Source organism: Artemia franciscana, chromosome 15, assembly GCF_032884065.1.
Source record: "Artemia franciscana chromosome 15, ASM3288406v1, whole genome shotgun sequence".
NCBI lineage: Eukaryota > Metazoa > Arthropoda > Branchiopoda > Anostraca > Artemiidae > Artemia > Artemia franciscana.
Genome location: NC_088877.1, coordinates 39,347,706 through 39,366,957, shown reverse-complemented (window position 1 = coordinate 39,366,957; position 19,252 = coordinate 39,347,706). Strand labels below are relative to the sequence as shown.

The window sequence follows — 19,252 nt, the reverse complement described above, 5'->3', positions numbered from 1 at the left end:
ATGTTTTTAACTACGTAAAACATGCGAATATACAACATTCTTCGCTGTCCCATTGTCTGTGCATATAAATAGATTGTCAGGTTTACTGACTCTTGAACATGCAACATATAATTGTCCATGGGAAAAACAATCCGTATTCAGATCTATACCTCATTATTCTAATGATGTGTCCCTGTGTCCCGGTCGTCATTTATATTCCCTGTGTCCCGGTCGTCATTTGTGTCCCGGTGTCCCGGTCGTCATTTGTGTCCCGGTCTGTAATTTTATTCGAACAATCCCTGTGTCCCGGTCGTCATTTATATATCCCGCCTGTGCCCCCGGCGTCCCCGTTGTAGTTGTGTCCCTATGTCCCGGTCGTCATTTATATTCCCTGTGTCCCGGCCGTGATTTGTGTCCGGGTGTCCCAGTCTGTAATTTCTCTTTGAGGTTCCCGGTTGTCATTTATATTCCCTGTGTCCCGGTCGTCATTTGTGTCCCGGTGTCCCGGTATGTAATTTCGTCAGTTGACAAACATGACGTCAGTCGACACACAAACATGACGTCACTCGACACACACACAGACAACTTTTTTTTATATATATAGATATAGAAAAGATGGAAAATATGGATTGCCTTGCAAAAATTGAATAAAATATTAAGTAATTGCTAATAGAGAAAAATCCTACAACCTTCCAAAAAAAAGTCTTAAACATTCTTTTAAAGATAAATTGTAATTGAGTAAAGAAAAACCGTGTTATATTATTTTAAGAGGTTTGATTCAATGTAACCGTACCTTATTTCGTTCTCTAGTAAGGGACAAGAAAGCTCTTTGCTGAAAAAAGAGGTAGGAGTGGGGTATCTGGTTGAAACCTAGTTTTCTCTGGATCAAATTTGAAATTTGTTTCTGAATTAGGAGACAGGATCAGTTCTTATCCGGGATTAAATAAAAACAACAACAGGTTTTTTCAACTAAAAGTAAGGAGCAACATTAAAACTTATAACGAACAGAATTTATTATGTATATGAGGGGGGTAGCCCTCTTCTCAATGCCCCTCTCTTTACGCTAAAGTTTGATTTGTTGTGGCAGCTATTTAAGAATGACTCTTGAATCATAAAGATCGGTTAGTTAGAATAATAAGCTCTTTTAAAAGTTTTAAGAAAAACTGTAGCGTAAAGAGTGAGGCATTGAGAAGACGGCGACACCCCTCATATACATAATAACTTCTGTTCGTTTTAAGTTTTAATGTTGCTCCGTACTTTTAGTTGAAAAAACTTGTTTTTTTAATTTAATTTCTGATTGTTTTTTTAAATAATGCGGAAAAATCCGGCTCCCCTCCATGACCCGGCCCCCTAGAAAAAATTCCTCCAAGGAAAGATTTTACCAAGTAACCACCCCTCCCCCGTCCACCAGAAAAATCCCCCATGAAAAATGCCTATAAACTTCCGAATAACCAATACTTTATGTAAAGAATGGGCAAAGTTCATAGCTTGCAGCCCTTCCTCTGTGACTGTGAGGGGTCAGGTCATCCTCAAAGACATAGTGGTTAGATTTATCGATCATGCTGAGGAAAACGGCCATCTCAAAATTTTGATCTGGTGACTTTGGGGAAAAAATTGGCGTGGGCGAGCGGCTAGCTGCCGTCCAATATTTCTGGTCACTTAAAAAGGGCACTCTAACTTTTGATTTCCAATCTAATGAGCTCTCTCCCGATCTTCTACGATCACTGGTTCGATACGATCACTGGTTCGATACGATCACCCCCGGAGAAAAAAAGAAAAAAAACAACAAAATAAACACGCATCCGTAATATTTCTTCCGGCAAAAAATGCGAAACTCTACATTTTTGTACATAGGTGCTTGAAACCTCTACAGTTGGGTTCTCTGATATGCTAAATTTGATGATGTCGTTTTCATTAAGATCAATATATGATTTGTGGGTCTTTCCTTCCTTTTTCAAAAACTGGGCAAATTTTCTAAGCCTCGTAACTTTAGATGGGTAACATTAAATTTGGCGAATTTTATATATTTTGAATAAGCTTCAAAATTAGGTTGTTTTGATGAGTCTATTGTTATCATGACCCTGTTTCTTAGAGATTCGGTTACTATTGAGCCGCATCGCTCCTTACTTACAGTTTGTTACCACGGTTTGCTGGATTGAAAATACCTTTTTTTTGTGTCTAAAAAAACACACACATATTGATGTTGCAATGTCTGGACAATTATTAAAAAATAAAATAGGACAATAATCTGTATGTAGTTTTTACTAGTAATTTCAAAATAGTGAATTTCCTAACCTCTGGTAAAGATAAAATTCCAGTTACCGCCAAAAAGAAATTCATCAAATACCATGTTAATGGGGCAATTATTATATTGGCTGAACCAACACAAATTTACAAAAATACTTAAAACAACATAAAGATCACATAACCAAGTATTTAAATTCTAATAAGGCTCAGAATTCTTTTGGTTCTTTTTTAAGGAGCCATGTTTTTGATAACCCCAGCCGTACAATCTTTTTTTTTTTTAATCCTGTCTCATTAGCAATGACCTAGGTATAAAACCTGCTGCTCGAAAAGCAATTTAAATTAACCTCAAAATTAAATAAAAAAAAACAAACAAGTTTTTTAACTGAAAGTAAGGAGCGACATTAAAACTTAAAACGAACAGAAATTACTTTGTATATGAAAGAGGCTGTTCCCTCCTCAACGCCCCGTTCTTTACGCTAAAGTTTGACTTTTTTTCTCAACTCTACTTTTTAGAACAGTAAAAACTCTATCGTAAAGAGCGAGACGTTGAGGAGGGAGCAGCCTCTTTCATATACGAAGTAATTTCTGTTCGTTTTAATGTCGCTCCTTACTTTCAGTTAAAAAAATTGTTTGTTTTTTTTATTTTAATTTCTGAACGTTTTTTAATTAATGCATGTTTTGATTTTGGCTCTACGCAGATGAATAATTAAAACGAAATTTGCATATTTATTTTTTTCTGGCTAAATAGCTTTTTCATAGTTTTGATCGAATGATTTTGAGAAAAAAAGAGCTGGGGAGGAGGCCTAGTTGCCATCCAATGTTTTGGCTACTTAAAAAGGCAACTAAAACTTTTAGTTTTTAAGAAAGTTTTTATTAGTAAAAGATATACGTAAATTACGAGTTGGTTTACGTAACGAACTTCTGTACTCGAATGTTTTTGTTACGTACATGAGGGGCTCACCCCCTCGTCAGTACCTCGCTCTTTAAACTAAAGCTTACATTTTGTCCCAATTCCTTAAGAATGACCCCTGAATCACCAAGCCTGTAGAATAAATAGTTGAAATTACTATAAGTACTTTAGCGTAAAGAGCGAGGTATTAGGAGGAGGTGAACCCCTCATATGCGTAATAATTTCTGTTCGTTTTAAGTTTTAATGCTGCTGCTTACTTTCAGTTGAAAAAACTTTTTCAACTTTCATTTTTTTTTTAAATAATGCTAGAAAATCCTGCGCTCCTTACATGGAAGTTTTCTTCCCCCATGAAAAATTCCTTTATGGAACGTTCACCCAACATATCCCCCTCTTCTCTAACCCTCCCCTCCCAACCAAAAAATCCCCCTTAAAACGTCTGTACACTTCCCAATAACCATTACTATATGTAAGCACTGGTCAAAGTTTGTAACTTCTTATCCCTCCCACGGGGACTGTGGGGGAGTAAGTCGTCCCCAAAGACATAGTTATAAGGTTTTTCGACTATGCTGAATAAAATGGCTATCTCAGAATTTTGATCCGGTGACTTTGGGAAAATAATTAGCGTGGGAGGGGGCCTAGGTGCCCTCCAATTTTTTTAGTCACTTAAAAAGGGCACAAGAACTTTTCATTTCCGTTAGAATGAGCCGTCTCGCAACGTTCTAGGGCCACTGGTTCGATGCGATCACTCCTGCGAAAAAAAAAAAAAATCAAAAAACAAATAAACACGCAACCGTGATCTGCCTTCTAGCAAAAAAATAAAAAATTCCACATTTTTGTAGATGGAAGCTTAACACTTCTACAGTAGGGATCTCTGATATGCTGAATCTGATGGTGTGATTTAAGATTCTATTAATTTAAGATTCGTCAAGATTCTGTGACTTTAAGGGGGTGTTTCCCACTATTTTCTAAAATAAGGCAAATTTTCTCAGGCTTGTAACTTTTGATGGGTAAGACTAAACTTGATGAAACTTATATATTTAAAATCTGCATTAAAATTTGATTCTTTTAATGTAGCCATTGGTATCACAATTCTGTTTTTTAGAGTTTTGGTTACTATTGAGCCGGGTCGCTCCTTGCTACAGTTCGTTACCACGAACTGTTTGATAAATAATATTACTTCTTTAAATCGGGGTTTGGCGGAGTATTCAGTCAATGCTTTATACACAAATTTAATCAAAAACGACTTGATAAATTATATTACAAAACCTGTAGTTAATATCAGTGATCGTGTTACTAAAAGACATTTTGGGTTAGCTGCCAAAAGGCAAGAATAGCACTGAAAGCTTGTTCTTAATTATTTACATTTCGCTTGAATAAATTACACATGAACAAACATGAATGCAAAGTTATACTCTATATCTGAGCGTTTGCAATCATCCGAAATCTCTACCGTATTGCCTTTGTAATAGTGAAAAGTTACATTTTGAGACTAGCTGATGCTTTTGGAGGAGCAATATCATATCGAAACTATTAATGTCCCACAAGTTTTGCATGCTATTCAACTATATGAATGAATGAATGAATTAATGACTGTATTTAAAGCCATTTTTCAGGCCATATACATACATATACAACAACAAACAACAAACTAACTAAATCATGTAACGCTCAACTTTTGAATAATAAGACATTTCCGGACAAAATTTCCAACTGCTACTGTATTTACTTTTGACGTCGACTTCAAAATTCCAAGAAGGGGCTCACAACCACCCACTCCAAGAAAGCTTCCTCTTACCTCTTTCAGCCCCTGACAGCTGAAACGAAAATGGTGTAGCCCATCAAAATCACCGCAAATCGGACAAGTATACCGCATTTCCGGGTAACACCTTTTTTTCCAAACACTATAAAGAAGGAGACAGTTTGCTTGCACCTGCATCCATGATCTCAGGGATTCTTTTGGAATCCCTAATTTAAAATAAAATTCTTCGCCATAATTTTCTTTCACCTTATAGTAAGAACATAAGCTTTCCGACTGGCTAAGATCGCTCCACCATTTCTGGATTTCTTGATCTTCCAGCCTTCATTGGATCTCTGACAGAAAAACTTTGTGATCTGAGATTGAGCCATCACCTCCATCCAAGCATACAATAAACCTGTGCTATTTGGGAATTTTTTGACATGAAAGGGCCATGGAGATTTTTGTCCCAGGACAAATAATTCATCATACGCTGCTCTGATGGGTCTCGAGGATGAACATTCCTGTATTTTCAGCCAAAACTTAATTAATTGAGTCTGCTTATGTTTTCTCATGGAGAAAAGTCCCAAATCCTCCTTGATGAAAAGTGTGTGTTGTTGTGGTGGAAACTGGATGGGAAGAATAAAAACCTGTCTAAGATACGTGACTGACATAACCGAACCGGATCTGCTCTCTTTGGGGTAGTTGGAGGGGGGGGTAATTTTGAAAAATTAGAAAAAATGAGGTATTTTTAACTTACGAACGGGTGATCGGATCTCAATGCAATTTGATATTTAGAAGGATATCGTGTCTCAGAGCTCTTATTTTAAATCCGACCGGATCTGGTGACATTGGGGGGGGGGGGGTAGTTTGAAGGGGGAAACCTAAAACTTGGAAAACACTTAGAGTGGAAGGATCGGGATGAAACTTGGTGGGAAAAATAAGCACAAGTCCTAGATACATGATTGACATAACCGGAATGGATCCGCTCTTTATGGGGTAGTTGGGGGGGGGGGGGGTAAACTCTGAAAAATTAGAAAAATTGAGGTATTTTTAACTTACGAACGGGTGATCGGATCTCAATGAAATTTGATATTTAGAAGGATATCGTGTCTCAAAGCTCTTATTTTAAGTCCCGACCGGATCTGGTGACACTGGGGGAGTTTGGGGTGGGGGAACCTAAAATGATTGAAAACGCTGAAATTGGAGGGATCCGGATGAAACTTGGTGGGAAAAATAAGTAGAAGTCTTAGATACGTGATTTACATAATTGGAACGGATCCGCTCTATTGGGGGGGGGGGGGTAATTCTGAAAAATTAGAAAAAATGACGTATTTTCAACTTACCAAGGAGTGATCGGATCTTAATGAAATTTCATATTTAGAAGGACCTCGTAACTCAGATCTCTTATTTTAAATCTCAACCGGATCCAGCGTAATTGGGGGGGGGGCAGTTGGGGGGTACCGGAAATCTTTGAAAATACTTAAAGCGGTGAGATCAGGATGAAACTGGATGGGAAGATTAAAAACCTGTCTAAGATACGTGACTGACATAACCGGACCGGATCTGCTCTCTTTGGTGGAGTTGGGGGGGGGGATTTGGAAAATTGATGTATTTGTAACTTACGAAAGGGTGACCAGATCTTAATGAAATGTGATATTTAGAAGGATCTTGTGCTTTAAAGGTCTAATTTCAAATTTTGACCAGATCCTGTGACATTGGGGGGATTTGAGGGGGAAACCGGAATTCTTGGAAAACGTGAAAATTGGGGTATTTTTATATTACGAATAGATGATCGGATCTTAATGAAATTTGATATTTAGAAGGAATTCATGTCTCAGAGCTCTTATTACAAATCCCGACCAGATCTTTCGACATTGGGAGGAGTTGAAGGGGTAAATCTTGGAAAACTCTTTGAGTGGAGGAATCGGGATGAAGCTTGGTGGATAGAATAAGCAAATGTCCTTGATACGTAATTGACGAAACTGTACTGTATTCGCTCTCTTTGGGGGAGTTTGGGGGACTGGTTCAGTGATTTGGCGAGTTTGGTGCTTCTGGACGTGCTAGGACGATGAAAATTGGTAGGCGTGTCAGGAAGCTGCACAAATTGACTTGATAAAGTCGTTTTCCCAGATTCGACATCTGGGGGGGGGCTAAAGGGAGAGGAAAAATTAGAAAAAAATAGGTATTTATAACATACGAGTAGGTGATCGGATCTTAATGAATTTTGATATTTAGAAGGACATCGTGACTCAGAGCTCTTATTTTAAATCCTGACCGGCATTAAGCCTCTTATTTTCCTTTTATATCAATCTGTTGATTCATAGAATTTTGTTAGAGCTCATATCATATGTTCTCTTGGCTCTTAGCTCTTCGTGCCTCGTCACAAGTGCCATATGAGCTCTTAGCTCTTGTTCTTGTTAGTTTTCGCTATGCCGATACTTAGACCAATTCTTATGAAATTTGTTTCTAGAAAGACTTAGTTTAAAATACTATATTTTTACGCCTATATTTCAAACTTTTAATCAGAGGCTCCTGTCCTGCTGCCATACTGATTTAGGCGATTTTTCTTTGCTTTTGACATGGAATTTTTCTTAAATCTGGCTTTAGGTTGATATAGTGTAAAGTTTTGACGGAAGCCCTGTTCTTTCCTGGTATAGGTTTGGTGAAGCATACCTTAGAAACAAGATAGCAGTGCAAGGAAAAATTTTTCAGTAATGATCTATATAAATTCCATATTTATTTAGTTTTTTACTGTAATAAAAAGTAGAGTTGAGAGAAAGAGTCAATTTTAGCGTAAAGAGCGGGGCGTTGAGGAAGGAACAGCACTTTTCACATACGAAGTAATTTCTGTTCGTTTTAAGTTTTAATGTTGCTCCTCACTTTCAGTTAAAACACTTGTTTTTTTCATTTAATAACTATTTAAGGCAACCTCGTCTCCGCCTTGTATGCCTTGGTCCCTAGGCCCTGGACCTTTTGGATCAGAGCTTTGACTCAATTTGGACAGCCCACTAAATTGCTTTGGAAAGCATACCTTAGTTATAGCAGCTGTATAACCAACGACTATTAATAACTTATTTTAATTCTAGGCTTCATGGTAGGACGAGAAGCTGAGGCCGGAGGGATTGCTAAACATGGTGCGAAGATGGTAACTGCCGTTGCTTGCGCACAGGTCCCTAAATTGACTGTTGTAATTGGCGGATCCTATGGAGCAGGAAATTATGGAATGTGTGGAAGGGCATACAGGTTTTGATCACTTATTTTCTGATTACCCTTTTCACTCTCTTATACTTTATTCACACTGCTTTTAACTTTTATGTATGTTTTTTCAGAGAAAAGATGTTTTATTTTATTGAATTCATTGTTTTTTCCATTTTTTTTATTTATTTTGCTCAAGAACTTTTCTTTTGTACTGTGATGTAATCCAAATGAAATAAAATTTATAGGTCCTTCTTTTTGAATTTTTGTTGTTTGTTCGAACTTATCTTTCAATTTTCGCTATTTTCTGTTCAAGGATGGTTTTATGCATATGGCCCATGTGGTAAATATAATAGGGGGACTTATGGGGGGGGTGAAATAACTACTGAATATGAGGAAATTCATTGGTTTATACCAGCTTTCACAGGTTAAGGTAGATTGTGGTAGCCTTGAGGGGAAACTGGCGTTAATGTCGAGAAGAGAAATTATCACCGCCATTTAGCTTTAGGCAACTGTTTTGACCCAGAGCTGCTGCGTGCCTGTATTTTCAGGTACTTTAGCATGCCGGAAAGGCTAATGGAAGTAGAATTCTGTCCCCAGTAGACCTAACAGCATAAATTCAATTAGTCATACCTAATCTGCCAAGATTTTTTTTTCTATGCAAACGTGGGCCTACTTGGTGTGGACTGGATTTTGACTTAAAATAATTCTCAAATGGTGGATAATTTTTTAGTGACATAAATTTGCATTTTCATCCTATTACATAGTAGATTAATTTTGTCACGGAGAAATATAACCAACATCATATTTTTGATTTTTTTTTTTTAACTGCGTCGTTTTTATGTTGAACTTATGGTTTCTGGTGCCAACTACGTTATATTTTGTATGGAATTTTAGATTGCTGATACCAAATAAGTTACCAACTTTGAAAAGTGCATTCTATTGCCAGTATTTTCGATTTTTCTAGTTCTTAGAGAAAGTTCTCATCGACCCATATCAGGGTATATATGTGTACACGGGCTGATTCTTAGGGGAGGTGGGTCAAAGTAAATTTCCTGGGAATGGTGATAAAAATTGGGAAAGTACATTTTGGGTTTCCAGTTTCTTGTGCCAGTTACTTTCTTTTTTTGTGTGGAATCTTTTCTTATATGTCCTTCTACCTCGTCCTGTGAAATCTTTAGCACATCCTCTCGAATCAAGCAAGCTCTATTGATTAGTCCAGCACCTTCTTCTTTATTGAATTTATTTACTACTGCTACTATTACTACTACTAGCAACTCACCGCAGCACCAAGCTGCCTGAGGCCATCACAGCGATGCACGCTCCTCCTCCATACCAATGTATTCAAAGCCTCCCTCATTACACTCTCCCTGGAAGTTCCCATTTCCTTTAAATCTTTCTTTATCACATCCTCCCATCCCAGACGAGGACGACCTGCCTTCCGTTTCGCCCTAGACAGTTGAACGAAAAGGACAATCTTCGGCAATCTGTCATCCTTTATCCGCAGAACGTGCCCTAATGTATAAAAAATAAATTTACAAGCTTATATAAGTTTTATTTTAATGTATTTATTTTTATGTAATTTTGTCATATATTCGGATTATAATCATAATTTTAATTGTTTAGTAAATAATTTTAATTAATCGGATAATTAATTTCGGTTTTTAAAATTTATATAGTACACAATTTATATGTGTCCAAATTTATATGTATTTACTGGTATAAGTTATAAATATTTTTTAGGTAGATTTATTTAGATTTATTTATATAATCAAATCTATTGTTGAAAGATTTAGTAGTTTCAGTCCTTCCACAATGCGTAAAATCGCCTTTTCTGATTCGCGAAAAAAAGCTGACTGAAGCTTTTGGAGGTTTTTGGCCAATGGTTTTTAGAAAATAAAGCAATCCCAGCATTTTTTCCTGTTTCTTGGGTGTCTAAAAAATGCCGAAAAAACTGAATAAAAGTCGAAAACCCGAAATGTATTTTTTTTTTTTTGTTATTCTGCTGTAAAATCTTCATTATATAACGCAACACATTTTGAAGTGCTGCACCCAGCTGGAATCACGATAGTCTTATTTTGTATAATCGGTAATGTCGGCAACTCCCAGCCACTCACTAATGTGAAAACAATCACGTGGTGTCATATGACGGATACTTTAAGAGACCCTAAAGAGACAACAACAGAATCTGAAGTGTCTGTATGTTGCCGATAATCACAAGAGGCCATGCCTTTTCTTATGGCTAATGGCAAACCTGTCTCTCATTATAGAGATAGTATACAGTCAATAAGTTTTATTCAAAGACGGTGAACTTTATACCTATTTATTAGGAGCCTAAAACTTTTATGTTTGGAGGAAAGGGATAAAAGGGAAAGGGATCGCTTCTTCGATCCTTTCAAATGAGTATACATTGCATTTTTTCGAAAATAATGTAGTATTACTTAGAATATATTAGAATCTAATATTATTTTTATTTACATTTGAATATAATATTATATATTAAAGCGTAATATAATTTCTGAACATACTATTTATAAAAAAAAATTTTCTACGAGGCTAATAGGTGAAATTTTCAGTTATTAGTTTTCACCTTACCTTAGACCTTAGATTCTCCTGTGTCCCCAGAGGCACACAGGGTGTCAAAGAAGAGTGTATTTTTGGGTCTACTTCTGCGGCGGTTGACTTCAGGTAACCAAAAGAATGTAGATATTGTAAATAGATAGTTTCATAATATATAGATAGATTGATAATATATAGATAGATTGATAATATATAGATAGATAGATAATGTAGATAGATAGTTTCATAATATATAGATAGATAATGTATAGATAGCATATAGATAGATAGATAATGTAGATAATGTATAGATAGATAGATAATATATAGATAGATAGATAATATATATATATATATATATATATATATATATATATATATATATATATATATATATATATATATATATATATATATATATATATATATATATATATATATATATATATATATATATATATATATATATATATATATATATATATATATATATATATATATAGTTTTCAACACATGTTAAATTTTAGTCATGTATTTTGTTCAATATTCTATTTCTATTATATTATATAAAAGGAATTCTAACCAAAACTTTTTTTTCAGCCCCCGATTTATGTACATGTGGCCAAATGCTCGAATCTCAGTCATGGGTGGCGAACAGGCTGCTGGAGTTTTATCTCAAATCACTGCCGACCAACGTAAAAGAGAAGGAAAGACATTGTCACCTGAAGAAGAGAAGGCCATTAAAGACCCAATCGTGGAAATGTTTGAATCGGAAGGAAGTCCTTACTACGCGAGCGCAAGGTAAGCTTTTTACCGAGATTAGTTATAAAAAAAAAGAATTTTCCGAAAAAGAAGTTTAAAAAAAAACTAAGGTCATATTAAACTTGAGATCGGAAGAAACAGAAACCTACATTTACTCAAACTCAAAGCGACCAGAAATTACTAATAAAGAATAAATGAAACCTAAAACGAACAGAAATTATCTAAACATTCGTAGAAAACAGACATACATAAATACTAACATAAACTAATAAATAATTCTTAAAACGAGTGAAACTTAAGTTGAATATGCAAATCAAGCTGGAAACGAACAAAGTACAAACTTTAATTTTACTGCAGTTTTCATGTTTATTTTTAATGTTGTAATAAGTGCAAAAGAAAATATTTGTACTATAATTCGTTTTCAGTAAAGCGCCAATGACACAGTAGGTTTTAGACTTTTAAAGTAAGAGAAGGAAGTAAAACCCAAACTCCTGTTTATAGTGATTTTTGTTCGTTTCAAACTTGATTTGTATATTCAATTTAAGCTTCACTCGTTTTAAGATTTATCTATTCATTTATATTGGTACCTATTGTATGTTTGTTTGCTATGATTGTTTATTTATTTTTGTTCTTTTTGGGTTTCATTTATGCTTCAGTAGCAAAATATTTTTGTTCGTTTAAAGCTTGATTAGCACATTTAAACTCGTTTTAAGATTTATTTATTCATTTATGTTAGTACATGTTGAATCTTTTTTTTTGTTAGGATTGTTTATATAATTTTTGTTCGTTTTGGGTTTTATTTATTCTTTATTAGTAATATCTGGTCTTTTTCAGTTTGAGTTATTGTAGGTTTCTATTTCTTCCGATCTTAAGTTTAACATGGCCTTTACTTTTCTTTAAAAAACCTTTTTTTGGAAAGTTTCTTTAATTAATTTCTGCTCGATTTTGGTTGCCAAAGTTTTAAGTTTTTCAAAATTCGCTATTTCAAAATATTTTTTATTCCAAAATGAATTAACAGTCTTGGCAAGAGCTAATAAAATTAAACTAAACATTTGATATATAATGATAAGTATTGCGGAATGCTCACCAGCTTAAGACTTTGTTTCACTCAGGGCCAGATTTAAAGCTTTGACTCTTCTCTGACACTCTAGGCCCAAGCGTTACTGCCGCTCCGTTTTTGCAAGATTTCCGGGGAAATCCCCAAAACTTCGAGAGTAGTGAAATCTGCAGGGCCTAGACGCCTAGTGGGCCTATCGGTAAATCCTGGTTTGGTTTCACTGCAATTTTAATTTTATTGTCAATGTTATAATAAGTGCAAAAGAAAATATTCGCAATATAATTCGTTTTATTAAAGTGCCAACTGTGCAGTAGGCCTTATGATTTTACCCGTTAGGGAAACGGGCTGTAGCCAAACTCTTGTTTGTAGTGAAGAATACAGAAAGGACTAATAAAATTGACTGAATTCCCATATTTTTGGGATTAAAGTATCGTTAAATATCGTTATGCTTATCTGGTCTTTGAACTATTCTTAAAACCATCGCATAAAAACCTTAAGTGCCCCCAGGGCATAACATAAACCACTTACCCCCGGGCTCTGGAGGATCCTGGAGGTTTTGTTGTCTGTTCTTGACTTAATTTGAATTTTGACTTATTTGACTCACTGACCTTTGACATTTTTGACCTTTTGACTTATTTTAACAAAATGGCTATCTCAGAAATTCGATTGGATGGATATGGGGTAAAGAGAGAAGGGGGACTAGTTTCTCTTCGGTCCCTTTTGACTCTTAAAAAAGGAACTAAAACCTTCAATTTCCAATAGATTGAGCCACCTCCGAAGTTTATACGATCATTCCTTCCACAAGACCCTACCGCGTTGCCTCTGATCTTATTATAGTCTGAAGTGAGAATTTTGCTACTATAAATAATTTACTACTTAACTACTATTTGTTTACTATTGTTTACTAATATAGAGATTTGCCGCTCTAAGTTTTAATTTAGAACTAGTCATAGACTAGACCAGGCCTTCTTAAACTATGGGTCACTACCTCAAATGGGGTCGCGTAGCAAAAGTCTGGGGTCACAAGAGATTTTAACGTCAGATATTTAAATACAAGATTCTATAACATCTAGGAGTGTATTTGTGCTGTAAACGAGGACAATAAACGAGGACAAAAACCAAACCTTAAAACAAAAAAAACTAAAATAGGATGAACCTTTCTTAGTAATTGTGAAAGGGCAACTTTATGTTTTATCATGATTAGCCAGTGTGGTCTCAGAAATTATTTACGTGGAATATGCAGAGGTGGTGCAAGAGCGATGACGGGCAAAAATATTGAATTCCAAAATATTGATTATTCAAAAATATTGAATTTTTAATCATTCTTTTCAAGCCGATTATCATGATTAAATAACTTTTAATCACTGCCTTATTCACCGAGAGGTCCTTGTAGCAAAACAATTAGCACCAGAATTGAAGGATCTGCTTTAGGATACTGTTAAGATTATAAATTTTATTAAGGGCCATGCCCTTAATAGTGGCTTATTTTCGGATCTCTGTAAGGATACGTTTTCCAACTTTGTTGTTAGAGATGAAGATGATGGTAGAGGATTTTATTATTACATGTAGAAATATTATGGTTGTCAAGAGGTCAAAGTTTAAGAAGATTATTGTTGATATTAAAGGACAAAATCAATTTTTTTTAGCATATTTTTAATATTTTTATATTTTGACAAAATTGCGTTCTTGTTGTTTTTTTTCCAAAATGATTTATGGCTGTCTAAAATGACATTCATTTGTCAGATATCTTTGCGAAATTGAACGATCTAAACTTGTCTTTTCAAGGAAAAAATTGCGATATACCTAATTCTTCTGATCTAAAGTAGGGCCAACGACATTATAAAGACCAGAAAGTAAAGTATAATGCATTATAAAGACTAGAAGGTAATTTGCACTTCGCTGAAAACAAAATGCACTTCAAATATGGTCTGTTTTATTATGTTGATATATCCAAAGTTTTAGAGGCTTTCAGGAATGATTATCAGTATATATTAACTTGTCAATCCGCATTCATTTGTTCTTTTTAATATTGATATTTTTAATATCTTAATATTTTTAATATTTTTAATAAGATATTTTTAATATCTTTTTAATTTTTATTGGTTACTATTGTGTTTCTGTTTTTACTTTTTTTTTTCGATGTTATAAGAAATAAAAACACACAGCTTGAAATAAAAAAGTTAACAAAATTGGACCTAAGTTAAAAAACATTCAGATTAAAGTTGCCTGTTTCTTACTCGAGGGTTTCTAAGACGAGTCTACTAAAGAATAAACGAATTTTTCATGTCTGAAAACATCTTATACCTAAATGAAGCATTTTATTTTGAAATCAGTTACCTGAGACTGATTCTTTTTATCTTTGTGACATAATTTTTACATATATGACGAATGTGTTATGAATATATATTAGCAGTCGTACACTTCAATAAAAGAGTATTTTTTTTCTTAAATTGAAAGACCTATATGTATCTAGGGAAATGACAATAGCATATCTGTATGCCAGATTTTGTAGAAAAATATTTTATAAAACTATAGCTGATCGAATATTTTGGCTGAATGTTTAGATTTTGCTCAAAAATAAAGTTACTTTCCAGCAATTTTGTTCTCAAATTGAAAAACTATAAATATTTCCTATTATTCCTACCATTAAATTGCAATAAAACTGTGTCAATTTAAAAAGTGAACAGAAATTAATGTAAAAAAGCATATTCATAAAAACAAGTTTTTCAAAGAAAAGTAAAGAGTCAAAATGAAGTCAAACCCAGTAGAAGTAAAGTTTTATAATTATCACTTTATAGTAACGAACTGCAAGTAAGGAGTGACTCCGCTCAAGAGTAACCGAAACTTTGAAAAACTGAATTTTGAGAACAATAGATGCGTCAAAAGAATTTACTTTTTATGCTGATACCAAATATATAAAATCCATTAAGTTCCATTAAGTTAATCCATTAAGTTATTTTCCATCAAAATCCATGAGCCTGAGAAAATTTGCCTGATTTTCGAAAAGGGTAAAACACCTTCAAGAAGTCAAGCAATTAACGAAAATTACACCATCAGAATCAGCATATCAGAGAACCTTACCGTAGAGGTTCAGCTCCTTTCTACAAAAACGTGGAATTTTGTATTTTTTGGCAGAAGAAAGGTCACAGAAAGGTCAAGTTTTTATTTGTTGTTTTTTCCCATTGATGATTGTATCGAACCAATTGTCCTAAAATATTGGGAGGGAGCTCACTCTACCGGAAATTAAAAGTTCTAGTGCCTTTTTTAAGTGACCGAAGAGATTTTAGGACAGCTATCCCCATTCCCATGCCCATTTTTTCGCCAAAGACATCCAATCAAACTTTTACGATAACCATTTAATTCAGCATAGTTGGAAGATCCAATAATTATGCTTATTGAGAAATCTATGGAATTTCTTTTTAGGAAATTTTCTACGATTAGGAGGGGGGGTGAGGCCTTCCCACGGGAAGAATTTTCAGTGATTTTTAAGTTTCTGGGGAATTTTCCAGACTAAATGCTACACGACGGGAAGGAAGGGAATTTCCTGTCATGATTTGAAAAACAGTCAGAAATTAAATAAAAAACAAGTCTTTCAACTGAAAGTAAGGGCATCATGAAAGCTTAAACGAACAAAAATTATTCTCTATATGTGGGGGGTTTGCCCCTTCATCAACCTCTCTTTACACTAAAGTTTGACATTTTGTCCTGATTCATTAGGAAATACTCCTTAAATACAAGCCTGTTGATTTTGAATAAGAAGTATTTTTAAAGAGCTTTTAGAGTTAAGCGTACAGAATTGGCGTTGAAGGGGCAGCCCCCATCACATATAGAATAATCTTTGTTCGATTTAAGTTTTAATTTTGCTCCTTACTTTCAGTCGAAATAACTTTTTTTTTATTTAATTCAAACTTAAAGTGACAAAAATTAATATGGATGAATAAATGAAACCTAAAACGCACATGACGCTTTGGATTTTGGAGAGTTTAGGGGGATGGTACTCCTATATTATTTGTTTTTATTTTTGTTTGACTGAAGTTTACTGTGATTGTTCATTTTAATTTTTGTTCAGTTTAGAATTCATCTGTTCATCAATACCAGTATCTACATATTATCTTTTTCTTTGATGTGACTTTTAATTTAGTATCTTCGTTTTGAGTTTCATTTATTTAAATTGCGGTTGTCGAAGATGTTTGAGATTTTTTTTAAATCGTTTAGTTGTTTTTTTTAATTGATCTACAAAATAAGTAGCTTTTTTTAAGCGTTCATATAGAAAACTTGGGGAACTTAAGGGTCAAATGAACGCGTCTAAGCCCTAAGGAAAACGTCAAGCAACTTCCTCAAAATTTCTTCGGATAGAAACTGCTTTTTTCCTATTGTAAATCCCATGTATATAGTAAATCCCATTATATTCGCGATGCTATTTGAAAATTATACCCCTTTCTTAGAAGGCTGATAGGCACCCTCCTTAAAGAATTTATTTTATTTATTTATTTTCTTTATTTCCCTCAAAAAATGAGGTGTACGCTACAATATAATATAAAGAAAAGACAAATGATAACACTTACAATCAAAACCTATCAAATATTGATCAAACACTTAAAAAGAGAAGAAGAAAAAGATACAAAAACACTTGCTAACTAGTTTAGCCTATAAATCATCAAGAGCCCGAATTGTTACTAAAAAACGGAAATAAATTGTGGCCTAAAAGGTTAATTTTCACCTTATCTTCAAATGTTTTATATTTTTTCTTTATAAGACTACAGGATCCTTCACTTTAAGCTTTAAAACAATCTCAGTGTTACTAAAAGAAAGGGGGAAACCAAGTAAAAATTTACAAAATTTAAAATAAGAAGCTTTAATGGGCGAAAGATCAGAAGGTCTGAAATTACGGAAGAGGAGGGGCGGGAACAATACGCGAGGCAGAGCAACAGCGCTATATATACGACCAAGGACGTCCCGACAGTAAAGACCCCGAAAACGAATTAAAAGACCAAATGCCTTGCGTAGTTTCATCTGAACATGCTGAACCAGGACTGGTTTAAAATCTCGTTTCGAAGCAGCATATGGTAATCCCAAATAAGTGACTATTGGTGACGACTGAAAAATAACACCATTGCCGCAATCGAGAGTCGCCCTGACATTATCCTCTAAACAATTTACAACAAAAAATTGACATTTTTCAAAACTGATAGAAAGGCCCAAACCTTTTAAACAATTAATTAAAATATTAAAATTAGAAACAAGACTAGACTTGGACCGGCTTAGAAGGATAATGTCATCAGCATATGCAATGTAAGACAGATTTCGAGATAATGAAACAAAAGAGCAGGAAAGACAATTAAGAGCAGTAGCTAAATATGAATTGAATATATAAGGAAAAATAATTCCTCCTTGTCTAATTCCTCTACCCACTTGAATTAATTTGGACTGAGATGAAGACGAACTCGGGCAAATACGGATCTTTAATCCAGAATACCAAGAGCGAAGGACTCGAATGACAGCTAGGGGCGATCCAGCATGGATTAAAGCGAGCAGTGCAGATGCATGAGAAATGTTATCAAAGGCCCCTTTGATATCAATCAAGAGGGCGTATAGCGGTTGACCAGAGATTTTCGCTTCTTCAATAACTTTGCTGAAAGATGGATGGGCGTGGTCACATCCCAAACCTCTCTTGAAACCAACTTGATTAGAACCAGCGTCAAGAATTTCAAGAAGATCCTTCAAACACAACTCAAACACTTTCCCAATCATAGAACCCCTAGTAATTGGCCTCCAGGAACTACAAGATGACAAGTCTTTTTTCCCGCTCTTAGGAATAGGCGGAGTGTAGAGGATTAGTTAGGAGTCTTAGGAATATTAGGAACGGAGAGTAGAGGAGAATTTATCCTTATTATGGCTTGTTAAGTTCACTTGTCTTCCCCCCCCCCCTGAAGGGTGGTTTGGTACCACTGAAACTCCCCGTCTGTCTAGCACAATTACGTTAAAAAACATAAAATATACAAAATCTAGTGGCTTGGGGGTAGAAACCAGGGTCGTGACTTTTTTTTACGGGAGGGATGGGGTGTACAAAAGGATTTTTTCGGGAAGGGTGTTTACAAAAAAACTTTAAAACGTATCAATAATTTGTTTATATTCATTTTTGTTACATTTTCATATAAAGTCTCTTCTTCTCATCTTCTCTCTCTGCGTTCTCTTCTTTAGAACATTACGGTAGCGTTGGCCTACAGTATAGGGTTCGACCGGTGGAGGATATCTAGTATCTCTAACTCTCATAAAGTGTAATAAAAATGTTTATTTATACATATAATACAACGTTGAGGACAGAATCCGAATCTCGACTGACTCGGCTAATTTGCAACTCTAACTTATATTTTATAAAACACGGAACATGGTACAGGAAACTGACATCCCTAAATAATCAGTTTACTTAGAATTTGAAATATTAATAGTTTAACCAGAATATGAATATTTGACAGAAACACGGAAAATCCCACTTCTGCTTTTCCGCTTCCGCTGTTTACAGATTTTCCCCCGGGTTTTCAAAATCATTTTTTTTTTTTTTTCAAAAAAAATAAAAAAGATTTTCGATCCTCAAACAAAGGTACACTTAATAAGAACAAACACAAATTAAATTACTGATACTAAAACTGAACAATAAGACGCAAGAAAATATTGTTCCAATTGACACTTTTAACTTTCATCGCACTTTATATTGTCACGCTAAGTTCGCATTAAATTCGCATATCTACACCTAGTAGAAAAAATTTGTAGAAAAACATTTGAACGTAACAAAAAAAACCTTGTG

The 19,252-nt window shown here is 34.5% G+C and overlaps 1 protein-coding gene across 2 annotated transcripts in view; it reads left to right on the top strand.

The window, feature by feature from the left end:
- LOC136036456 (methylcrotonoyl-CoA carboxylase beta chain, mitochondrial-like) overlaps positions 1-19,252 on the top strand; it is a 90,918-nt gene that overhangs the window by 52,981 nt on the left and 18,685 nt on the right. For both annotated transcript variants that reach the window (XM_065718700.1, XM_065718699.1), the window contains exons 8-9: positions 7,961-8,117; positions 11,229-11,429. In XM_065718700.1, coding sequence (XP_065574772.1) covers positions 7,961-8,117; positions 11,229-11,429 — 358 coding nt within the window. The remainder of the gene's footprint in view (positions 1-7,960; positions 8,118-11,228; positions 11,430-19,252) is intronic.